Genomic DNA, 26,820 nt, shown 5'->3' on the forward strand with positions numbered 1-26,820 from the left:
CCGGCGGCCTCTCAGGTCTCCTCTTTCGCGGCTGCCACTGGATGGGACCCTGCCTGTTGGGTCTCTTCTTTACACAGGCTGTTTTGTTTTTTTTTACCCCACAGCTCCTGGATGCCCTGCTTTGATCTGGTGGACCCCAGGTTGGAAACCACTGCCCTAGCTGTTCTCAAGCCACTGCTACTCGAGTTACTATAGAGATCAACTGATGACAGATCTCCCATTAATGAGACTGTTCCTGTTGATTCATATGCCTTACCTTCAGTTAAGGCCAATGGTATTAATTTATACTGTGCTTACATTGAGTCTGTTCATATGTATTACCTCCATTTTGTTTGTACCAATGTTTTTACTTTATACCTTGCTTCCACTGTGAGTTTCATTGTGCAACTGTTCTGACACTTTATTCTCACAGGACAAGCAGGATGGTAGTCCTCACATAATGGTGACATCATCAGGATGGAGCCCAATCACGGAAAACTTCTATCAAAGTTTCCAGAACTTTGACTGGCCCCTACTGGGCATGCCCAGCATGGCACTAACCCTGCAGCCAGCGGGGGTCCCCCTTCAGTCTTCTTTTTTCCACGCAGCAGTAGCCTCGCGGTTTAGGAGCTCTGAAGAGATTCCTGACTGGAATTTTCCTCATGGAATTATTTAAACTTAAATTGCCCCACAGGGGTCCCTCCTCTAACTTTTCTCAGGCCGCGGTACTCCGGTAAGTTTTTTGACCGTCTTCCGTCGATTACAGTCGAGTTAGGCCCTCGCGGCCTACTGGCCGTCGACCGTACCGCGGCTCGATTTTTTTCTGTGGCCATGGCGTCGGGGTTCCGTCTGTGCCCGGACTGTACTCGCACCATGTCTATCACAGACCCCCATGGAGACTGTATAATGTGTTTAGGCCATGAGCATGATGTCCTGACTTGCACCAATTGTGCCCTCATGACACCAAAAGGTCACAAAGCCAGAATGGAGAAGATGGAGCTCCTCTTTCGTGCTCAGACCCTGACGCCGTCCATCGCATCGACGTCATCGGAACCGTCGAAGTCGCGCCAGCATCGTCCGGTGACCGTCCGCCATCGACTTCTTCACCGCCATCGACGCCCGCTACTCCCCCTCAGGATCGAGGGGATCGCAGGGAGAAACGTCGCCATCGACATCATAGGACTTGGACTGTTGAGGGAGCGAAATCATCGACCTCGCCACCGTCCGAGCCACCATCGAAGAAGCCCCGTCCAGGAAAGGCACTGACCATTCCTGAGACCGGGCCACCGGGGCCACCCTCACCCGATCGGGGTTTGGGAGTCGCGATTCTGCTTGTAAAGGTGGTCCCTCCGACTGTGCCTCTGCCTCCCTCTTCTGTTCCGGAGCCGGGGCTGCTTGCTCCAGGTCTCCGAGAAGAAATAGACCGGCTGGTCCAGGAGGCCATCAACAAGGCGATGCAACGACTCCAGGTTCCTCCGGCACAGACACCGAGAGTGGAACTGGTCACCAACCCGATTGCAGCAGCGCTGGCACCGCTGCTATCCCGGATGGAAGCGCTCATGACCGCCCTTCCACCGGTGATTCCCGGGTCTCCGATGGCTCCGGTGCGCTCCCCGTTGACAGCTTCATCGGGAGGAGAAACACCGTTCCGCAATCCTCCTTAAGGAGTACTGCCTCAGCCATCGATGCCAATTTGTCCCTCGCCACCGATCCATTCATCGGGGGCGATACACACATCAGCGCCATCGATGCCTTCGATACCAGCACCGATGCCTTCCAGGCTGTCCACGGTGCCCCTGGAAATTCCTTCGATTTTCTCGGAGCCTCAGCCGGGGCCTTCGGGTATCCAACCCCCTTCTCGTCCTACAGGTCAGTCTGCTGATCCTTATGACACCTGGGGTGATGATACTTCCACAGACACTGATGACTTACCTTCACCTCCCTCTCCTGCTGAAAGTAAAAAGCATTCCCCTCCAGAGGACCTTTCTTTCATTAATTTTGTGAAGGAAATGTCGGAGTTGGTCCCTTTTCAGCTTCAGACGGAGCAGGATGATAGGCACCAGATGATGGAGCTCCTCCAATTCCTGGATGCCCCTAAAGTGATCACTTCTATTCCCATTCATCAAGTTCTTCTTGACCTCCTCAAAAAGAACTGGGAAAACCCTGGATCCGTTGCCCCAGTCCACAGAAAAGCTGAGACAACCTATTTAGTACAATCAGCTCTAGGCTTTCAAAAATCTCAGCTCAACCATCACTCAGTGGTGGAATTGGCTCAAAATGAAGCGAAAAGGATGAAGCCTCACTCATCTACCCTCCTGTTAAGGAACACAAGTTCCTAGACAATATTGGTCGACGAGTGTTCCAAGGGGCCATGCTCATCTCCAGAATTGCTGCTTACCAGCTGTATATGACCCAAGACAATAGGGTCATTTTCAAGCAGATACAGGACTTCTCTGAAACCCTGCCTGACCAATTCCAACAACAGCTTCAAATCCTTGTCAACAAGGGGTTGTTTGAGGCAGGAAAGCATGAGATAAGAACAGCTTACGATATCTTCGACACCTCTACTAGAGTGTCTGCAGCTGCCATTTTGGCAAGACGATGGGCCTGGCTCAAATCTTCTGACCTTTGCCCAGAAGTACAAGACAGGCTGTCTGACCTGCCATGTGTAGGAAACAATCTGTTCGGTGAACAGATCCAGCAAATAGTGGCTGAATTAAAGGACCGTCATGAGACCCTTAAACAGCTCTCATTGATACCTTCCGACTTCCCCTCAAGACAGACCTTTAGGAAGGACTCTAAGAAGTCATTCTTCCGTCCAAGGAAGTACTATCCTCCACCAGCAAGGTCCCGAACTACGAGACCTTCTCAAAAACCTCAGTCTCGCCAGGCCCAAAAGCAAAAGCTGCAAGCAGCTCCCCAGCCGGGGCCTGCTTCAGTTTTTTTACTTTCATTTGGAGAGCAGCAGTCTGATTCCTCTGCCAAGCATACCGGTGGGAGATCGATTGTGCCACTTTCACGGCATGTGGCAATCAATCACAACCGACCAGTGGGTGCTAGCAATTATTGCTCAGGGTTACCACCTAAACTTTCTGGCTCTTCCATCAGACTCACCACCTCTGCAAGCATGGAGAGTATCCGACCATTATGTCCTTCTGGAGCAGGAGGTTTCCCTTCTTCTCCAGTTAAGAGCAATAGAACCCGTCCCTCTCTCGCAGTAAGGCCTAGGGTTCTATTCCCGATACTTTTTGATCCCCAAAAAATCCGGGGGAGTTCGTCCAATTCTGGACCTACGGGCTTTCAACAAGTACCTACAGCGAGAAAAGTTCAAGATGGTAACCTTGGGCTCGCTTCTACCTCTTCTGCAAAGAGGAGACTGGCTCTGCTCTCTGGACCTTCAGGAAACATACACACATTGCGATAACTCCATCTCATCGCAAGTACCTCAGGTTTTTAGTAGGCCCAAAGCACTATCAATACCGCGTGCTTCCGTTTGGCCTAGCATTGGCACCACGAGTCTTTACCAAATGTCTTGTGGTTGTCGCAGCTTTTCTCAGGAAAGAAGGTGTTCATGTCTACCCCTGTCTCGACGACTGGTTAATCAGGGCTCCAACCCAGCAAGCCGCTCGGTCGTCCCTCAATTTGACCCTATACACTCTAATTTCTCTAGGATTTCTCGTCAATTACGAGAAATCCTATTTAGTCCCATCTCAAACCTTGTCGTTCATTGGGGCAGACTTGGACACCTTACAGGCAAAAGCCTTTTTACCTCAACGAGCGCTAACTCTCATGTCTCTCGCTCACCAGTTGCAGTCTCAGCATACAGCAACAGCTCGCCAATTCCTCGTCCTTTTAGGACACATGGCGTCCTCAGTCCATGTCACACCAATGGCCCGCCTGGCCATGAGGCTCATGCATTGGACTCTGAGGTCACAATGGATTCAAGCTGTTTAGCCTCTGTCAACCATTGTCCACATCACCGACTCACTCCGTCTGTCTCTGGCCTGGTGGAAAGATCAGAACAATCTCCTCCAGGGACTGCCCTTTCAAGTGCCAGATCCTCAACTCATCCTCACCACCGACGCTTCCAACCTCGGGTGGGGAGCCCACGTGGACAATCTACAGACACAAGGGTCTTGGTCTCCAGAGGAAGCCAAACATCAAATAAACTTCCTAGAACTTCGAGCAATGCGATATGCTCTCAGGGCTTTTCAGGAACGCCTATCAAATCATGTCATCCTGATTCAGACGGACAACCAGGTGGCCATGTGGTACATCAACAAGCAGGGAGGCACAGGCTCCTTCCTTCTCTGTCAGGAAGCTGCGCAGATTTGGGCGGAATCCTTATCCCACTCGATGTACCTCAGGGCCACCTACATGCCGGGAGTGGACAATGTCTTAGAAGACAAACTGAGTCGTGTCTTCCAACCGCATGAGCGGTCTCTCAGCCCCTCGGTAGCTGACTTCATCTTCCAACGATGGGGTTATCCCCAGACAGACCTCTTTGCATCCCCTCAGAACCACAAAGTCGACAATTTCTGCTCCCTCATTCGGAGCGAGCGCTCTTAGCCCAGAGATGCAACCTCGTGGGCAGCCGGTCTGCTCTATGCATTCCCGCCACTTCTTCTTCTTTCGAAGACTCTTGTGAAGCTACGTCAGGACAAGGGAACCATGATCCTGATAGCACCTCACTGGCCACGCCAAGTGTGGTTTCCCATACTCCAGGATCTCTCCATCCACAGGCACATTCCCTTGGGAATGGACCCACATCTGATCTGATCACTCAAAACGACGGATGCCTACGCCATCCCAATCTTCAGGCCTTGTCCCTGACGGCATGGATGTTGAAAGGTTAATCCTTCAACCACTTAACCTTTCAGATTCGGTTTCTCGTGTCCTGATTGCTTCACGGAAGCCTTCCATAAGAAAATCTTATTCCTATAAATGGAAAAGGTACACATCATGGTGCACTTCGCAATCCCTTGATCCCTTTTCCTGTCCAATCCCAAGGTTTTTGGACTATCTCTGGCATCTGTAAGAGTCAGGTCTAAAAACCTCTTCCATTAGAATGCATGTCAGTGCGGTAGCCGCCTTCCATAAAGGTGTCTGGGATGTCCCTATATCAGTACAACCCCTCGTAACACGATTTTTACAGGGCTTGCTCCATATCTAGCCACCTTTACGTCCTTCGGCCCCTTCTTGGGACCTTAACCTGGTTCTTGGTCGGCTCATGAAACCACCATTCAAGCCTCTTCACTCCTGTGACCTAAAATATCTCACATGGAAAGTGATTTTCCTATTAGCTATCACTTCAGCTCGCAGGGTTAGTGAGTTACAGGCCCTATTACCTATCCGCCTTACACTAAACTCCTGCAGGACCGGGCGGTATGCCGCACTCACCCTAAGTTTTTACTCAAGGTAGTTTCGGAGTATCACATTAATCAATCCATCATACTATCTACCTTTTTTCCCAGGCCCCATTCCAATCCAGGGGAACAGGCTCTGCATACCCTTGACTGTAAACGGGCTCTAGCTTTCTATCTAGACCGTACAGTTGCCCACAGGAAGAACACTCAGTTATTCGTCTCTTTCCATCCCAACAAATTAGGGCAACCTGTGGTTAAGCAGACTCTCTCCTCCTGGTTGGCGGACTGCATATCTCTTTGCTACCAGCAAGCAGCATTCCTTTTCAAGACCGTGTTAAAGCACACTCTATGAGGGCCATGGCGACTTCAGTAGCACACCTACGATCGGTGCCGCTTCCTGACATTTGCAGGGCTGCCACCTGGAGTTCTCTCCACACTTTCGCAGCCCACTATTGCTTGGACAAAGCCGGAAGACAAGATTCCATCTTCGGCCAGTCTGTCCTGCGTAACTTATTTCCAACGTGACGTACCAACACCCTTCCGCCTGCCCGGTGGGGTTCAGGATGCCCTCTACAAAATTTTATCCCAGTTGTTGTGCCTGTTGTACGCCGATGGGTACATTTGCTGCATGTTCGGACATATGTGAGGACTACCATCCTGCTTGTCCTGTGAGAAAGCAAATGTTGCTTACCTGTAACAGGTTTTCTCACAGGACAGCAGGATGTTAGTCCTCATGAAACCCGCCCGCCGCCCCGCGGTGTTGGGTTCGTAACGTTGTTATTTTATTTTCGGCTCTGCCTGTAGCTTTCAAATAAGACTGAAGGGGGACCCCTGCTGGCTGCAGGGTTAGTGCCATGCTGGGCATGCCCAGTAGGGGCTATTCAAAGTTCTGGAAACTTTGACAGAAGTTTTCCGTGATTGGGCTCCATCCTGATGATGTCACCCATATGTGAGGACTAACATCCAGCTGTCCTGTGAGAACACCTGTTACAGGTAAGCAACATTTGCTATCTCTCTCTATCTTTTAGTAAAATGTTCATAACTTCTTAAGTTGCCTTCCTACTTCAGAAGCCCCCAAACAGCACTTTTTAGTGCTGCCTTTCTAAAAAAAAAAAGAAAAAAAAATCCTTTCAATATCCATAAGAAAGCCAATAACCTTGTACTCTTTTTCACTTGAACCTATTTAACCTGCGTTACTTAGAAGTTACCGTTCCTCTCGTTTTCTCTCCTATCTTTCGTTGGGGTCCTTTTTCGACCCCCAGTTACTCTTAGTTCTCCACCTCCCCCCCCCTGTTATTTGTAATTTCCACCTTTTGTTATCATGTAAACCGATATGATGTGTATTTTAATGTCGCTATAGAAAAACTGTTAAATAAATAAAATAGTGAGTGGGTTCAAATGCTGCATTTGCGGAAGGAGAATGTCTGTTACCAATGGATATCACTTGTGCTTCCAATGCCTGGGACCTGGACCACAACCAGGCCAATTGTTTTGATTATGGATGGATTTCCTCACATATTCCACAAGGGCATAGAAAATGGAGGAACTGCATAAGTCTCTTAGAAGCTGCAGCCAAGTCTGCTATCCTGGGAATGAAGTTGAATTGGAGCACCTCCAAAGTATCTCTCATATCAGTGGAAGAGGCTTAATCCTTAGCATTGAGTAAACAAAAGCAACATGTGTTGAAGAAAGAGAGGCACTACTCTGTGGAGCTGCCAGATCAGCCAGCACCAAAGAAGTATAGAGCCTCAAGATCACTGGCACTGTTGATGCATGGTGTATCAGTGCCATCAAAGCACAACACTACAAGTACCATTGGCACATACCTCCTCAGTGTCAGTGCTTTGAGCCCTGGATCACTGAGGCTTCAAAGTCTCTAGCCTTTAAATCATTAGCTCATCCTGTAGCAGTATGCTGGCCTATCCAGCGTGTTTGGGGCAGAAGGAAATACGATACTTCCTACCAATTACCAGAGCGCTTACATCCACAAAATCCATGGCATAAAAGCTACCACTGAAGACCCTAGATCCAATTTTCTCTCTAGTATCCCTCACATCTATTCTTCTTCCAATCCAAATTTTGCAGTCTGGAAGTTATACAGGATTTCCATTTTAGCATCAGAAGAGGATGTTCTGCTACCCATTCCAGGACAGAGGGCAAATCAGCCCCTCGACCAATTAGAGTTGGTGAAGGATTTCTTTATCCCTTTTGTAGCTAAGGATAAGGAGGGTATCTTCCAACTACTCCTTTCCAGAATACCAAATTTACTTCCATGAGGAGGCATCCCAATATCACTAATTTGTACTGATATGTTATAAGAAACATCTTCCCCCCCCGCCCCCCTCCCGCATGGTGGTTGGTGCCTTCTTTGTTCCATTGCAGTGGAGTCCAGCCAAGGTGACCAAGGACCTCTTCCTCAGGTACCATATGCACCACTGGGGGTCCTGGTTTGTTCTCTCACCACCAGGTTCTGATGAGGATCCCCTCTGACCCCCTTCCAGGAGGTCGCTCCTGGACCCCCGCTGGACTTTTGGCAAGTCTTGTGGGGGTCAGGAGGGTCCCCCAAGACTTGCCAAAAGCCCCTGATGGTCCAGTGGGCGCTTGCCTGCTCTCCCGCGATTTTTACTGTATTGGCCCATAGGAGCTCACGAGACTTGTGAGGCAAAGAAACCTGTGGAAGCTCTAAACCCTTGAAAAATATCTGCTGATCTGCAATCAAATGTGATTCCTTAGTATATAACTGCTTAAAAAAAGCTTCAAAACCTTTAATACTTTTGCTGTGCCTAATAAAAGGTTTGGTTCTAACCTTTTTTTTTAACAAATTAGCAAGTTATTTTCCAGATTTATTGCCCCACTAAAATAAATTATACGGGAAAAGAAAGTCAGTTTTGCTTTATCTTAAATTGAAGAAGAGTATCCAATTCCTTACCCGTTGCACTTTTATGCTGCCTAAGCTGTTGTAAGTGTAACTGTTTAAGATACACCAATTTTTTTTTTAAAGTTCTAGGGCACATTTTCAAAGTTTTTGCACCTGATATGTAATGATTTATCCCCTTTAATACCACTTTAGCAGCATTCCACTATGTAATGGGATCTATCTCTTGTATAAAGTTAAACCGCATGTACTCCTCCAACTGTACTCTGGGAAAGTTTACAAAATATTTTTCATGATAGAATAGCGTGGACATTTTCCATTGAGGAACCCTCCCTCCGTTCTCTAAAAAGGAACAAATCCATCACTATCAAAGAGTGATCAGAAAAAGGGACCTTTTAATTTCACACTTTTGAACTCTACCAAACCAAATGTCTGGAAGAAGAAGATATGTGCACATGAGAGAAGTAAGAATATTCTTTGTTTTCTATATGAGAAAGGCATGAGACATCTACCAGCTGTTGTTCTTGATATAGAAATCCTATTCCAATATGCACCAGATTTTTTTTTTTAGGAATTTTAGGAGGTTAGCAATATATTAATGGATTGTTAGTGATATTAAAATAACCCACTAAAATAATTGTTTAACGCTCCCATGAAATAAATTTAGTTACCAAGGAAGCAAAGAAATTGTGGGAGTACTGATTTGTGTTATGATATCGAGGTGTTTGGTGGATTCTTAGGGGCAACAGTGATAGTGACTCCCACGGTGAGGAGCCCCATAGGGAACTGTAGCACCAGGCTAGACTCAGATGCACAAACACAGAGAATATATCTTTATTATGCAGCTTGTATGGTTCACCAGAGGTGGCAGTAGAGAGTTGATTAGATAGCAACAGTCTGTGATCCTAGGCGGAGGAGACCCGTCCCACAATGGGGGTATAAAGCCCCGATGCATATATCCGGTGAGGCGCTGTAGGAGAGACAGACTGGCAGATGTTATTACACACTCCCTTGTAGCTGAGTAGTTAGAGTTCCCAATAAGCAGTAGAGAGAGAGGATAGGTAGCAATAGTCTGTGACCCTCGGCAGAGGAGTCCTGTTCCACAATGGTGGTGTAGGGCCTGATGCAGATAGACAACGAGGAGCTGTAGATGAACAGACTGGAAGAAGTAGTACTCAGTCTCTGTAGCTGATAGGTAGTGTTCCAGCAGGTAGAAGAATTGGTAGCAGGCACCAGGATAGACACACAGGCCCTTGAGGAGTGAGTACCTGGATTCAGGATAGGCAACTGGAAATAAGCAAAGGGCCCCTGAGGAGCGGGTACCCAAGTTAGTAGAACCCCGGAGGGTGAAGATAGCTTCCAGCAGAAGCAGCAGAGCAGCTTCAGACCGGAACAAATCCAATCTGTTGTTAACTCGGCTAGAGTCAGCAAATGGGCAACCTTTGTAGTCGGAAGCAGTGACGTCACTCAAGGGGGACACCCCCGAGGTTCGCGCCAACACTGCTCTAAGACATGAGACGTGCTCGGGAGGCCTCAGGTCAACATGGTGGGACGCCGCACCAATGCCGCTCTGGAGATGCCGGAGGGTGCGGCAAGGAGACACTATGGACGCCATTCTCCCGAGGCTGGTGGAGAAGGCTAAAATAGAGGTGAGGCATGTCAGGCGAAGCCATATGAGACCGGACGCAGCAATTTGGAGCATAAATATTGGCAAAAACTACTTTAACCCCAAAAAGAACTCCTGTCACCATGAGAAACCTTCCTCTGGGTCTTTAATTTGCCACTCAGATTCAAATGGCAGATTTTTATTAACCAGAACAGCTATACCCTCTTTTCCTTGTCATAAGAGGCATAAAAACAGTGACTCACCCACTCAAGTCTAACTTTTGTTTATTTACTGTCTTACTGACTATTAAAAGCACAAACACACTAAATAATATTCCCAATAGTTAACTTCGCCCCACCACTTAAAAAATAAATAAATAAATAAAAATTCCCCATCAAAACTTAATGATTCCTTTCAGCCACTAGCAAGGTGATCCTCTTTTCTCAGAGCTCCCACTGGATTGTGGTCCTATCTATGGTGGGTTTTAAAGAAATATAATTTTGGAAATTCGTTTTTGAGATGGGTGCAGCTATTATATTCTCACTCATTGGCTCAAATATGTGTTAATGGTGCACTGTTGCATGTTTTTCTTTGCAGAGGCGAATAAGGCAAGGCTGCCCCATGCCATCATTTGTGTTAGTTTGAGTCCTTGGCTGATGCAATATGGTGCACTCAACCGAGTACACAGTTAGCCCCTGTTTGGCCGCGTGATTTTTACCTCTTATACAGTAAGGGGTAATAGCACGTGGAAAACGCGCGGCCAAACCCCCCCCCAAAACTAATAGTGCCCGCAACATGCAAATGCATGTTGATGAGCCTATTAATTAGTCCCGCGCGATCCAGAAAGTAAAATGTGCAGCCAAGCCGCACGTTTTACTCTCAGAAATTAACTCCTGCCGGCACCGGGAAAGTGTACAGAAAAGCAAAAAAACTGCTTTTCTGTACACCCTCCGACTTAATATCATAGTGATATTAAGTCGGAGGTCCCCCCCCCTCCCCAAAAAAAAATCGTAAAAAAAGAAAAAATCAGCATGTGGCTCGCAGGTTGGAAGACGGACGCTCAATTTTGCCAGTATCCGTTTTCCAAACCCATGGCTGTCAGCGGGTTCGACAATGGACACTGGTAAAATTAAGCGTCGGCTGTCAAACCCGTTGACAACTGCTGCTTCTGCCAATAAGGAGACGGGCCCTCATTTGAATACTAAATCGCGCGTCCAGGAGAGTGGCCTGGGCGCGCGTCGGGAGAGCGGGCGCTCGCCTCGGAGCTCTGGCTCTCCCGCGCATTTTACTGTATCTGCCCAATAGTATGGTTAGCTTTAAGGGTATTTCATATAAATGAAAGCAAATCAGTTAACCTATTTTGTGGATGATATGCTTTTGTTTATATGTATCTCCAGAGAAAGCATTCCAGAAATTAATAATATAAATGTCAAGTTATTGGGCTTAAAAATTATAGTTAATCTGAGGCATTTCCTCTACACCCTGAAATAACAAAGATGGTGTGGACGTCTTCATTTGAAATGGAGTTCAGAAGCTATGAAATATTTGGGAATTTGGTTTGCAAGTTCAATAAGAAATACTTATCCTCGTGATATTGTAAGCGCTTTGCACAAGATGAAATCTTTGTTGCAGAAATTGATTCTCTTTTCACTGTGTAGTGGTAAAAATGTTCATCCTTCCTCTAAAATACTGTACTGTTTACAAATGCTTCCCCTATGGGTACGTTGTTCAGAAATCCAAATACATCAATCCAAGATTTCTGCTTTTATTTGGAGAACCAAGCAGGCTAGGATCGAATAATGGGAGGGGGAAAAACATGGGGGATTAGTTGTACCATATCTGCATTTGAACAGTATTGCTTGCCTGCTGCGTTACTTCAAGATTGGGTTTCACTCCTTAATAAATTTGATGATGAGCAATTTTTGGAGGAATGGATTTGGCTGCATAAGCCTATTAATATATAATACATTGCCATATTGAAACATAGAAATGATGGCAGAAGAAGACCAAATGGCCCATCGAGTCTGCCCAGCAAGCTTTCGCACTTTTTTTGTCTCACATACTTACCTGCTTCTCTTGGCTCTTAGTAACCTTTTTTTATTCTATTTCCCTTCCACCCCCACCATTAATGTAGAGAGCAGTGTTGGACCTGCATCTAAGTGAAATAGCTTAATTTAGTTAGGGGTATTAACCACCACAATAAGCAAGCTACACCCATGCTTATCTGTTTATTCAGACTATCGGGCCGATACAGTAAGGAGCGGTACAAGAGCTGCGTTAGTGCCGGGCGCACCCGCGTTTGCCGCACGCACAGTCCTGCTCACCTACCGCTCGATACTGTATTTAAATAGCTTGCAAATGCAAGCCGCGTCCAAGAAGCGTCTGTGACGCATTAAGCCCGCGCAACCCATTTTACTGTACAGGTGCTTAATACAGCGCCTATACAGTATCCTGGGTGCACTGGTACCTGTCATTTCAAATGACATTTAAAAAGACATGCAGCAGGAAGTGGATCCAAACTTTAACCCATGAAAACTTTTTGTTGCTTTCAGCCCCTTCCCTTCTCTGCTGTCATCCGGAGGGGGCAACCGGCGGCGAAAGCAGCTTGCAGCGGTCCCCCCCCCACGCAGGTCCCGGTTCTCCTGGCTCAGCCCTCATCTGAAGATTGTGAAGTCAGGTAAGAGCCCACTGTTCTGTGCCCTCTTCAGTCACGGCGCAAGCGAAGTGAAGCGTACTTTCATTGGCTTGAGCGCCCGTCAATTTGGGCGCTCAAGCCAATGAAAGCACATGGACGGGCGTGCGTGACGCACGCCGTGACGTCACGCCCTTCCGTCCATGTGCTTTCATTGGCTTGAGCGCCCAAATTGACGGGTACTCAAGCCAATGAAAGTATGCTTCGCTTCGCTCCGCTTGCGCTGTGACTGGAGAGGGCACAGAACAGTGGGCTCTTACCTGACTTCACAATCTTCAGATGAGGGCTGAGCCAGGAGAACCGGGACCTGTGCGGGGGGGGGACCGCTGCAAGCTGCTTTTGCCGCCGGCTGCCCCCTCTGGAGGACGGCAGAGAAGGGGAAGGGGCTGAAAGCAACAAAAAGTAAGTTGGTAACATGTCGCTTCGGGAGGAGGGGATTTTAGGTTTTTAGGTTTCCTTTTGGGGGAAAGTTTGCAGTCTACCCTTACCCCTGCCTCTAACGCAGGGGTAGGGGTAGGCGGTAAATTAGCAGGTTAAACGCGCGGCAAAACGGCAGGGTAAAAAAGCGATAGTCAGGGCGTGCGTTACTGTATGGGAAGGAATAGCTAATTCGATCGTTTACATGTAATATACATGCTGCGGGCGGAAGGGGTTACCCGGTGATTTAAAGAGGCGTTAAGAGTAGGTTAAAGGGGTTAGTGTATCGCGGGTTGGACTAACGCGGCCGAAAAGTGAGTAGAAAGCGGGTTAGGAGCAGGGTAACCGCGGCCGCACTTTACTGTATTGACCTGTATGTAATTCAGTCCTTGTTGATTGTTGCCTGAATATAGATCTACCTTTCTTCATTCCCCCCTGCCGTTGAAGCAGAGAGCCATGCTGGCTGTGCATTGAAAGTGAAGTATCAGTCTTGCTCCCCTGCCATTGAAGCAGAGAGCTATGCTGGCTTTGCATTGAAAGTGAAATATCAGACTTGCTCCCCTGCCGTTGAAGCAGAGGGCTATGCTGGATATGCGTGAATTGTCAAAAATGTCCTCCCCTGCCGTTGAAGCAGAGAGCTATGCTGGATTTGTATTGAAAGTGAAGTATCAGGTATTTTATTGGTTTGGGGTAGTAACCACCGTAACAAGCAAACTACTCCCCTGCTTTTATGTGGTTGCAAATCCTTTTTTCCACATTTCCTCTTGCCGTTGAAGCATAGAGCAATGTTGGAGTCACATTATTGAATAAGGATATTCATCTCCAGGTAGTAGCCAACATTCCCTCAAGCCACCCCCATGCCTCTTGTCTTCCTTCATTCACATCCTCTAGACTTTATGGATCCACAGTATTTATCCCACGCCCCTTTGAAATCCTTCACAGTTTTGGTCTTCACCACTTCCTCCAGAAGGGCGTTCCAGGTATCCACCACCCTCTCCGTGAAGAAATACTTCCTGACATTGGTTCTGAGTCTTCCTCCCTGGAGTTTTAAATCGTGACTCCTGGTTCTGCTGATTTTTTTGCAACAGAAAAGGTTTGTCGATGTCTTTGGATCATTAAAACCTTTCAAGTATCTGAAAGTCTGTATCATATCACCCCTACTCCTCCTTTCCTCAAGGGTGTACATATTTAGATTCTTCAATCTCTCCTCATAAGTCATTTGATGAAGACCCTCCACCTTTTTGGTTGCCCTTCTCTGGACCGCCTCCATCCTGTCTCTGTCCCTTTGGAGATATGGTCTCCAGAACTGAACACAGTACTCCAGGTGAGGCCTCACCAAGGACCTGTACAAGGGGATAATCACTTCCCTTTCCTTACTCGATGTTCCTCTCTCTATGCAGCCCAGCATTCTTCTGGCTTTAGCTATCGCCTTGTCACATTGTTTCGCCGACTTCAGATCATTAGACACTATCACCCCAAGGTCTCTCTCCTGCCCTGTGCACATCAGCCCTTCTCCCCCCATCGAATACAGTTCTTCCGGATTTCCACACCCCATATGCATGACTCTGCACTTCTTGGCATTGAATCTCAGCTGCCATATCTTCAACCACTCTTCCAGTTTCCTTAAATCCAGTCTCATTCTCTCCACTCCTTCCGGCGTGTCCACTCTGTTGCAGATCTTAGTGTCATCCGCAAAAAGACAAAATTTACCTTCTATCCCGTCCGCAATGTCGCTCACAAAGATATTGAACACCGACCCTTGCGGCACTCCGCTCAAGACCGCTCTCTCTTCAGAGTAAGTTCCATTTACCATCACACATTGACTTCTGTCCGTCAACCAGTTTGCAATCTAGGTTACCACCTTGGCACTCACTCCTAAGCTTCTTATTTTATTCACCAGTCTCCTGTGCGGAACCATATCAAAAGTTTTGTTGAAATCCAAGTAGATGACATCGAGCGCTCTTCCTTGATCCAATTCCTTGGATACCCAGTCAAAAAACTCTATCAGATTTGTCTGACAGGATCTTCCCCTGGTGAATCCATGCTGCCTCTGGTCCAGCAATTCTTCCGACTGTAGATAGCTCACTATTCCTTCTTTTAACAGCGACTCCATTACTTTTCCCACCACCGAGGTGAGGCTAACTGGTCTGTAATTACCAGCCTTTTCTCTGTTTCCACTCTTGTGAAGCGGGATCACCACCGCTCTTCTCCAATCACTCGGCACCACTCCCGTTTCTAGGGATCTATGGAATAGGTCACACAGCGGACCCGCCAGCTCATCTCTGAGCTCCCTCAGTATCCTGGGATGAACCTCATCAGGCTCCATGGCTTTGTCCACTTTCAGTTTCCTCAGCTCTTCCCATACATTCTCTACTGTAAATGGAGTTACATCTACTCCATTCCCCTCTAGTTTGTTAACTAGCAACGATCCTTCTCCAGGGTCTTCTTTAGTGAACACAGAACTGAAGTATTTGTTTAATATTTCTGCCATTTTTTCGTCTCTCTCCACACATTGATCCTTTTCACCTTTCAATTTCACTATACCACTTTGAACTTTTCTCCTTTCACTGATGTATCTGAAAAATGTTTTGTCACCTCTCTTAATCTCTTTGGCAATCCTTTCTTCCGCTTGAATTTTTGCCATCTTGATTACTTTCATTGTCTCCCTCAGTGCTACCAGATATTCTTTTTTGTGCTCCTCCTTTTGGGGATCCTTTATATTTCTTGAACGCTGTTCTTTTAGCTTTTATTTTGTCAGCCACCTCCTTGGAGAACCAGATAGGTGTCATTTTTCTTTTGCTTTTCTTTACTTTTCTAACATATAGATTATTTGCCTTGGTAATTGCTCCTTTTAGTTTGGTCCACTGTTGTTCCACATCTCTCTCGTTCTCCCAGCCTACTAGTTCTTCCTCCAGGTACTTCCCCATTTCATCAAAGTCTATGTTTTTGAACTGCAAAACTCGGGTTCGTGTGCTTCTTTTCCATATCCTTTTTGTGATATTAAACCATACCGTTTGATGATATAAACCATACCGTTTGATATTGAGAGAGTTTGTTTCCTATACTTTTCTCTATTTTGGGTTTCTACCTTGCAGAAAGCATGGAAATGGTGGCGAGAGAGAGAATGGAGATTGTCAGGTGTCCCTGTTTGTTTTTCATGGGAAACAGGGATTTTCTGATGGGATTTGACAATTCTATTTTTCATCAGTGGGTGAAGAAGGGGTTCTGTTACCTGAGTCTTTTAGTTGACACTGGGTTGGGAAGCCTATACTCTATTCAACAGCTGAAAGAACAGTTGTAATTACCAGCTAGTAACCTTTTTTTCATGCTTACAAGCTCATCACTATAGTTTAGAGATTTTCTAGGGTGATGTGGGTAACATATTTGCTGATGACAAAGAAACATTGAGACTACACCCAAGTTTAATGAGATCAGTGTGTGTGTGTGTGAGGCATTTAAAAAAAAAAAAAAAAAAAAAAAAAAAAAGCAGCTAAATATCTCATTTAACAAAGTTGATTAAACATTGGAATGAGGAACTGAGGCTGGATGTTATAAAATTGAATGGCTCTGCACACATGCATACCAGATTTTAAAATCCACACGCACATGGGCCGGTGACTCGCGCGGGTGCGGGCTGGGGGTAATTTTATAACCTACGCATGGCAACGTGATCAGCCAGTCCACTCCAATTAAGGCGTGGACTGGGAGGGAACTTCCCTAATGTTTTATTTTAATAATTCTGCTCCGGAGGAGCAGTATCTATCTTTTTGCGTGCCGGCCGTCTGCCGGCGCGCGCTTTCCTGGGACAGCGGCTAAGGGCAATGTCCCGGCCTGACCACGCCCCCCCCCCCACCCCCAAGGCTGCTCCTTTCAGCGGGCTCGACACTTCGGCACGTAATGGGGGTTTTGTGTGTGGCCAGGCCCATTGTAAAATGCACATGGTGCACACAAGGCCCAGCCATGCGTGTAACCCCTGAAATTTACACGCGTAGCCCTTTTAAAATCGGGCCAATTTAGTGAATGCTTTTATTGCGGTCTTTTGTAATCTGTTACCAGCCAATTTAAGAGTCCATCATGTGCACATTACTAGAACAAAATTAGTTAAGATGCATTTATGGGATTCTACTGTGTGTTTAAAATGTAATTATCTCAGTGGAGATCTATGTCATATGTTCATGGAATGCCTTAAGTTACAAGCTTTTTGGAGTCTGGTATGTGCACTCCTGGAACAGTTACTGGAAAGATCTGCCCAATAGGGAAGGTAAAATGCTGTATCTGAGCCTGTCTGATAGGGATATTGGTATGCCTAGTTGGGTAAAAACAATTATAGCTGTTTCCCTTACATTAGCAAAGAAGATATTATACTCTCATTGGCACAGTTATGAAGTGCCTTCTTTTAGTGCCTAGAAATCAATATTGCAGCAGTAAGTTACTTTGGAAATGCTAAGGAGATGAGAATTATATGGAAAAAAGACTATTTATATGGGAATATTTTAGTCTATGGGAAAAAATGTCAAAGGTGAATTAAGAACTTGTTTGATATCTGGTGTATAACTGGGGATTTGCTGCTCTATGTAACATGATTATGAGCATGTATGAATGTGTAGAATTTATGGTATGAATGGTGTATGTGTGTGAAGGGGTTTTCATAAAATCGTGAGACATACTCTGTATAGTGAAGGCATTCCTAAGATTCAGTTGGGACAGCTGTGTTTTCTTACTCTTAAAAAAAACCAAATGGTTTCCCTTGTAACCCTTCTAAAATATATAAATAAATAAATAGAAATTCCTTTTTATTTATTTTTTGCATTTTTGCTCAGTTTATCTGTTTTCAGATTTTTTTTTATGCTGTTTGAGATTTTTTTTTTTTTGCTTGCACCTGGGGTTTTTGTTTTAAATTATCTTTCCCTTCTCTCCTCCCTGTCTTCCATCTTTCATGCCAGCTAACCTCATCGTCTTCCTCTTCTTCTCTCCATTTCTTTTCTATAGGTAGGGCTTGGGCTTTCCTTGACTCTCTTCAGGATAGGGTCTCTTGTGCCTGTGGCTCTTCAGTCTGGGACTCTTGTAGTGGCAGCAGCGATTAATCAATTTGGGCTGTTTACAGCAGCTCATCAGCTATTTTGTGGGGCTGATTTAAGCAGCATAGCTCGTTTCAGGTCTGTCACAGTTGCAGTTGCAGTGCCTTTTCTGGGTTTAGGGCGGTATCAGGCACCTAGGTGTTTTCCATGCTTTTGTGAATTAGATACTTAATTGCTCCTTTCTATTGTATGTAAATATATTTTGTCTGTTCATTGTGGATATCCTATGGACTGGAGTTGACCACTCCTGAGCTAATCATTTAAATGTTTTAGACATGAACACTGACTTTTCTAAAATTTAAACTGATTTTAATCATAGATGGAGTGATTTATGTATATGACATTTATGTATATGACATGTTATATAAGATGAGATGTATTTAAGATTTATCTTCAACTTTTAGCAGTTAAGACTTCCTTTTTTTTGTCATTAGGGATGTTTTCCTTTAAAAGAAAGAGTTGCCATAACCCTGTATCTGTCATCTGTGTGTTTACAAATTTCAGTTTGTGGATTTGAGCAAAACTTCAAGGATCTTGCTAAACTTATACTACCATGTTTATTAGTACTTGGGTTTACCAGCAAAATTATTTTTTAAAATTGTTTTTATTTCTTTTCAGCTGCAAGAAAACCAAGATGAAATTGAAAATATGATGAATTCTATTTTTAAGGGTATATTTGTTCATAGATACCGGTAAGAGACGTAATCTTTTTGTGATGTCTACCTTATGCTTATGGGTACAACTTGTTATGTTTAAATACTGCCCTCCTCAAATAAAAAGTTTGACAAAGAGCAGTTTACAAAACATAGATCAAATTCAGTACAAAAATCAATAAAATACAATAAATAAAAATCTAAAATGCATCGCTTAAATTTAAATTATGGGGCTTTACACAGAATTGTCTGAAGTCAGGTGAGTGGACAGTACAGTCAGCCAACTGTATATGAGATTAACTGTTGTCAAGAGTTTATGGCTATTAGGCTATAGGAGGTACAGATCCAGTTTTAGGCTTTAATCCATTAGTTTTAGTGCTTTCCTTCAGGGAGGTAGCTACTTTGTCTTGCTGACTAACGTTTATATATTTGTTTAGTTCAGACCTTTTCTTGATAGCGCAAGGTGAGTTATATTCAAGTGCTATAGGTATTTCTCTGTCTCCAGAGCCATTATAATCTAAGAGCTTCATTTACTAAGCATTTTTCCTATAGAGACAGAATTGGGAGAAAAACCTTAGTAAATTAAGCCCTAAGGGGCGGATTTTAAGAGCCCTGCTCGCGTAAATCCGCCCGGATTTACGCGAGCAGGGCCTTGCGCGCCGGCGCGCGCAGAGCCCCGGGACTCACGTAAGTCCCGGGGTTTTTCGAGGGGGGGGGGGCGTGTTGGGGGCGGGGCCGATCGGCGTGGCGTTTGGGGGGCGGGATGCGGCGTTTCGGGGGCGGGCCCGGGGGCGTGGTTTCGGCCCGCGGGCATGGCCGCGCCCTCCGGAACCGCCCCAAGGTCACGTCTCGGCGCGCTAGCGGCCCGCTGGCGCGCGGGGATTTACTTCTCCCTCCGGGAGGCGTAAATCCCTCGACAAAGGTAGGGGGGGGGTTTTTAGATAGGGCCGGGGGGGTGGGTTAGATAGACGAAGGGAGGGGAAGGTGAGGGGAGGGCGACAGCAAGTTCCCTCCGAGGCCGCTCCGATTTTGGAGCGGCCTCGGAGGGAACGGAGGCAGGCTGCGCGGCTCGGCGCGCGCCGGCTGCACAAAATCGGCAGCCTTGCGCGCGCCGATCCTGGATTTTAGCAGATACGCACGGCTACGCGCGTATCTACTAAAATCCAGCGTACTTTTGTTGGCGCCTGGTGCGCCAACAAAAGTACGCGAAGGCGCACTTTTTAAAAATCTACCCCTATGTTTGTATCTGAGGCAATGGAAGGTGAAGTCACTTGCCAAAGGTAACAAATAGCAGTAGTGAGATTTGTATGCTGGCTTTCCTGGTTCTTAAAAGATAATCGAAAGGGGAACCATATGGTTCACTCACTGTGAAACTTCATATCATTATAATACTGAATTATTGTAACTTGTAAGGTATTTTTGTTTAATGTTATTTAATAAACCTACACGCCAAGTGGAAATCCCTTTATTCAATGTTGTAAAAATTTTTGAAAATTTTTTGTGAGGGGTTGGAAAGGTCTCATATAACCGTGTAGGCAACCCTGCCTTATTCAAGCATATTATAATCATAGACCCACCAACCTCCTCCGTTTTTTATGTGTGTATATATGTGAATTTGTGTTATTAAAATTTCAATAATCTTCTTCCATATTCAAAATTATAGATGACATCCGGCAAATATCTCTTAAAGAAATTGATTAATAGTATTCCCTGATATTTCCAAATACCACAACACCACCACTCATACTCTGTTGGGTGTGATCTTGTAAATTACTTTTTGTAGAGAACTAACTCTTTTTTATATTGTAAATCACACGTCCCAGACTATAAATGTCCCAACATGTACATGTTTCGGACGATACACGTCCTTCCTCAGGGGATGTTCTGGCGGGTGATGTCTAACCCGCTATTAAAAACGAAGTTGAAAATTACTTCCCTTGAAATCTGTGTGGAAACATCTCCGTTTTTAAATCACTTTCCTGCTTGACGCGATCTCCCGCCAAATCTTTCAAATCGTCTACTCCATCAGTTGTATGCCTGATCCAGATGTCAACTGAACCTAGGCCACTGAAAATCCCTTTTATATGGTTCATTGTATGCTGGTAGTAACCAATCCAAATTGTGTTTGATAACCTCCTATTGGAAACCACTATGTTCGCAGTTCTGACCTATGGGGTTGTAACTCCCCGCCTACTAGTACGTGCCAGACTTGTTCCGGACTTGATGGAAGCCAACCAACTTTAATTTGTTGTGAATTTAACGTGCATATCGGACCTAGTTGAAGACTGATAATCAGTTTTACTAAGAACCAATATCCAAGGTAACTGTCAGATGTCTAGTAAGATTATACGAAAATTGAAGACAAATTTAATTCATCATTCATACCCCTGGGATTGAAGGACTTTAAAGTATAAATCCAAAACAATTCCCGATGGTTCAATCGGGCGATCAAATCACCGCCCCGCGACGGGGTTGACACTTGTTCAAGTATTGTCCACTTGAGTTCCCGTACGTCATGCGATGCTGATATTAAATGCTGCACCATGGGGGCCGTCATTTTCGCAGTAATATAACATGATTTGTGTTCACTCAATCGAATCCGGACTGGGCGTGTGGTGCGGCCAATGTACAGTTTAGGACAAGGACAGACAATCGCATATATTACATTATGGGAATTACAATCGGTGTTACTCTTGCGCCAAACTTTATATTGCGTGACTGGATCTGTCCATTCTCTGCCTACTATAGACTGAGAACACCAACTACAGTGTCCACATGTCTGATGACTAACGATAGTTTCTGTGGAACTCTCGTGCATTAATTGCGCATGCACCAGCGTGTCTCGAATATTTCTGCCCATAGAAATAGCAAACATAGGGATTTCTGCAAATTCTTTGTGCAATGCCAGTATATGCCAGTGTTTCTTGATAGCTGCTATGATTGCTCCCGTAGCAGTGGATTGTTGTAAGACGCACCCCAAGCGATCAATTTCCTTTTTCGATCTATAGACCAGTAGCTGTTGACGGTCACTGAACTTAGCTCTTTTGTAAGCCTTCTGGATGGCTTTGAACGGGTATCCTCTTACCCTGAATCTTTCCTTCAAAATATTAGCTTGCGCTTCAAATTCCTCATCCGTAGAGCATATTCTCCTAATTCTAAAGAATTGACTCACCGGTAAACCCGTTTTGAAATTGTATGCGTGGTGACTAGAGAACCTTAGTAAATTATTTCTGTCCGTGTCTTTCCGATATACTGTAGTGTTCAGAGTATTTCCAAATCTTGTTACCTGTACGTCCAAGAATGTAATGCTCCTTGATGAAACCTGGGCTGTAAATTGCAAATGACTGTCCACAGTGTTAATCCATCTAAGAAACTTTTGAAGGCGATGATCAGTCCCAGCCCAGATGAAAAAAATATCATCAATAAATCTCAACCAACAAGTAATATCCCCCCACCATTCTGATGATCTTATATGGCTCTCCTCAAAATCTGCCACATATAGATTGGCAATGGCGGGTGCTAAAGGTGACCCCATAGGTATTCCGTGGATTTGGTGAAAACATTCTTGACCAAAACAGGAATAATTTTGAAACAATACTATTTCTGTTAGTTCAACAAGCAACTTGTTTGAAATTCTATGGGGGGCATTACGTTGGTTAAGAATTTGTGTGACTGTCTGTAAAGCTCTATGTTGAGAAATATTAGTATATAAAGAATTAATATCCATGGTGACCATGGTATAATTATCCTGATTGATGACCAAGGACTGAATTAAAGTCAGAAAGTGTGAAGTGTCCTTGACGTAGGACTGTATTTGTACTACATACAGTTGTAAGACCCTATCTATAAACGATGCGACTGGTTCTAAAATTCATCCGTTTTGAGACACTATAGGTCTAATGGGCGGATTAGCCAGATCTTTATGTATTTTAGGCACCAAATATATCACAGATTTCCTAGGATGTAATACTGTTAAAAATGCCCTTTCTTTGGTGCTTAACCCCATGGAACTTTGCAACACTGACTCCACTTTCTCTGAAATGAGATTTGTAAGGTCAATTGATATTTGTCGATAGTATTGTGAATCTTGTAAATGATTGGTAAGTTTCTGAATGTATGTTTCTTTGTCAACAACTACTACTGCTCCCCCTTTATCGGTGGGTTTAATCACCATGGTAGACAGCTTCGTTAAATTCGTAAGAGCTTCTCGATGAGCACGTGATAAGTTGAAATATCATGTAGTGGGGGCAGCTTCATATGCAGACAATTCTTGTAGAACCAAACTGTGAAAAGTTTGTACATGTGGATCTATAGGTCCAGGTGGTTGCCAATTTGATCGGGGTTTTACAATGGATGGATCGCTGTTGGTATCACTTTCACCCGAAAAATATAATCTTAGGTTTAATTTGCGTATGAATTTTTGAATCGACACTCTACTCTTGAATTCTGAATGTTTGTGGGTATAAAAGATAAACCCTGGTTCAGAACTTCAATTTGCGTAGGAGAAAGAGGAACAGATGAAAAATTAACTACAGCTGATTGTTGTAAATTGGCCGTGACACCACCATCCACCAGTTCTTTATGTCATTTCTTTTGTCTGGTTTGAGGTGGATCATAATCTTCTCCTTGATTCAACTTTTTGCCTCTACCCCGATACGTCCCTCGGGTACCTCGTTTCTGAAAAGCTGTATTCGTGCCATTGCCCCGTGTTTGTTTTTGAGCTTCATTGGAATGTGTAGTTTCTTCTCCCTCATCTGATCCGCTTGATTGTTCATCAGATGAAAATGTAAATCTCACTCTCCGAAGCTGCGTGTTGTTGGTCATCCAATTGTAAACCCTGTCCATTTTATAGTCAGTTTGGTCTCTTTTTAACTTAGAAATTTTGACACTTTTTATGGAGGTGCGGAACTGATCTAAATCATTCTGTAACTCCTTAATTTTATCATCCAATGCTGTGATAGAAGGATCCTGTTTAATTTGATCCAACATGGTATTAGTCTGTTCTGTGATTTCTTTTATACTTGTTTTTGTTCTCCTTATGATGTGCAACATTAAATCTAAAGAACATTTGTTTAAAATAGCATACCATATTTTAACAAATTCAGGATCGTCATTGAACAGCATCGGGTCCTTTAATACCCGCAAACCGCGAGGTATTATCTGAAGTTTAACATACTCAAAGAGCGTTGCTCCATGTAAGTCCGCCCTTATTGATTTTTTATTAAGGCGAACTTGTCTTCCCAAATAGATTCATTTTGGACTGTGCCTGGTTCAGATAAAAGGGACTGTTCTTGCAGTACATCTGCAACTTGAGCTTCGGTAAAGCTATAGATATGTTTCCAAGGTTCCATATTGTGGCTTCAAAATTGCTGTGACAAACCAAAACTATCAATGCCACTGGCACAGTGTTATATAATCAAAAGATAATCGAAAGGGGAACCATATGGTTCACTCACTGTGAAACTTCATATCGTTATAATACTGAATTATTGTAACTTGTAAGGTATTTTTGTTGTTTAATGCTATTTAATAAACCTACACGCCAAGTGGAAATCCCTTTATTCAATGTTGTAAAAGATTTTTGAAAGTTTTTGTGAGGGGTTGGAAAGGTCTCATATAACCGTGTAGGCAACCCTGCCTTATTCAAGCATATTATAATCATAGACCCACCAACCTCCTCTGTTTTTTATGTGTGTATATATGTGAATTTGTGTTATTAAAATTTCAATAATCTTCTTCCATATTCAAAATTATAGATGACATCCGGCAAATATCTCTTAAAGAAATTGATTAATAGTATTCCCTGATATTTCCAAATACCACAACACCACCACTCATACTCTGTTGGGTGTGATCTTGTAAATTACTTTTTGTAGAGAACTAACTCTCTTTTATATTGTAAATCACACGTCCCAGACTATAAATGTCCCAACATGTACATGTTTCGGACGATACACGTCCTTCCTCAGGGGATGTTCCGGTGGGTGATGTCTAACCCGCTATTAAAAACGAAGTTGAAAATTACTTCCCTTGAAATCTGTGTGGAAACATCTCCGTTTTTAAATCACTTTCCTCCTTGATGCGATCTCCCGCCAAATCTTTCAAATCGTCTACTCCATCAGTTGGATGCCTTTACCGATGCACGATCCAGATGTCAACTGAACCTAGGCCACTGAAAATCCCTTTTATATGGTTCATTGTATGCTGGTAGTATAGATAGAAACATAGAAACATAGAAATGACGGCAGAAGAAGACCAAACGGCCCATCCAGTCTGCCCAGCAAGCTTCACATTTTTTTCTCATACTTATCTGTTTCTCTTAGCTCTTGGTTCTATTTCTCTTCCACCCCCACCATGAATGTAGAGAGCAGTGATGGAGCTGCAACCAAGTGAAATATCAAGCTTGATTAGTTAGGGGTAGTAGGGGTAGTAACCGCCGCAATAAGCAAGCTACACCCATGTTTATTTGTTTTACCCAGACTGTGTTATTCAGCCCTTATTGGTTGTTTTTCTTCTCCCCTGCCGTTGAAGCAGGGAGCTATGCTGGATATGCGTGTAGTATCAGTTTTTCTTCTCCCCTGCCGTTGAAGCAGAGAGCTATGCTGGATATGCGTGAAGTATCAGTTTTTCTTCTCCCCTGCGGTTGAAGCAGGATATGCATTGAAAGTGAAGTATCAGGCTTATTTGGTTTGGGGTAGTAACCGCCGTAACCAGCATACAATGGTTCTTAGCCTGCTGCTCTAACCACTAGGTTTTGCCTCCACCTTCATCTTCTTCATCAGTGGCAGAGCCATTCCTATTTTCTTCCTCTAGAATGTTAATCAGCTGTTTCTGAGACATCAGCTCAAATTACTTTAAGCAAAGCCTCTTGATATCTTCTAAAGCAGTGGTTCTCAACCTTTTTCCCATCGTGACACACCTGACAGGCCACGCTCACATGTGTGACACATTGCTCATTACAATTCACGGCGGAAATAAAAAGTAAAGGTCCGATAATTATTTTTATTGTTTAAAATGACACAAGGAAAAGATACGTATTCTGTCTGAACAGAAATTACATAAATAGTAAACTTCCCACACCAAAACAGCACCAATTTCCAGCACTTAAGAGTAACCACCTTACCTAAGAAAAGGCAACACTGAAAATATTACACCAGGCCTTAAGACACCAATACACCTCCTATTAGGAAAACGGACCAAGCCAGGCTGCTATAGAGCCCTACACAGAAACTACACGCCAGCAGAAAACCTCACCTGAATCACATGTGCTGACCCTCACCTAACTAAGAATAAAGAGACCAAAATGCATAACTAGAAGCATGCAGACAAAAACTGAATTGGAAACTGCAACAAGCCAGAGCCTCTGTATGCAGTGTAATAAAGGAAAAAAGAAACATCACCCATCCTTATAAAACAAATCAAGAAATATAAAATCAGTAGCAGTAAAACCATACTAACAAAAAGAACAGATTATTTCGAAACACTGATGAGTGGAATATCCAATAATTAAAAACTCATAAAAAATTTCTAGATACCAATAAAATATTTCAAAATAGCAGCACAAAGACCCAGTAATGAAAAATAAGGATACAAAAATGTTTTTGCTCTGCATTCCTGGGAACGTTTGATATCCAGGTCTCCTGAGATTGTTTTGAATTAGCGGGAGGAGGGGTGGTTTGCTTGGAACTTTCTCCTCTCTCTGTCACATAATAGCGCGCTCTCTCACACTGGCTCTCAATTACACACCTATACACACATGCTCTCAGTCACTCACATATACACATGCTTTTTCTCTCACTTATATAGGCTCTTAATTACACATTTACACACATTCTGTCTATCTTTTCAGGCTTACACACACAGGCTTTCAATCACACACATACATGCTGTCTTTTTATTTATTTATTTATGTATGTATGTATGTATGTATTTATTTAGAAACTTTTATATACCGGTATTAGTAGGGACATCATACCGGTTTACATTCGAACAAAAAGGCTCTCAATCACATATTCACATGCTCCCTCACCTAAACCAGCTCTCAGACACAGACACACATGCTCTCTCTCCTTCTCTCATTTACACACAGTCTCTCAATCACATACTCACATGCTCCCTCACCTAAACCAGCTCTCAGACACACATGCTCTCTCT

The 26,820-nt window shown here is 44.3% G+C and overlaps 1 protein-coding gene across 2 annotated transcripts in view; it reads left to right on the forward strand.

Moving 5' to 3' along the window:
• STAG1 (stromal antigen 1) overlaps positions 1-26,820 on the forward strand; it is an 815,655-nt gene that overhangs the window by 184,322 nt on the left and 604,513 nt on the right. For both annotated transcript variants that reach the window (XM_029617274.1, XM_029617273.1), the window contains one exon: positions 18,632-18,705. In XM_029617274.1, coding sequence (XP_029473134.1) covers positions 18,632-18,705 — 74 coding nt within the window. The remainder of the gene's footprint in view (positions 1-18,631; positions 18,706-26,820) is intronic.

Source organism: Rhinatrema bivittatum, chromosome 9 (assembly GCF_901001135.1).
Source record: "Rhinatrema bivittatum chromosome 9, aRhiBiv1.1, whole genome shotgun sequence".
Lineage (NCBI taxonomy): Eukaryota > Metazoa > Chordata > Amphibia > Gymnophiona > Rhinatrematidae > Rhinatrema > Rhinatrema bivittatum.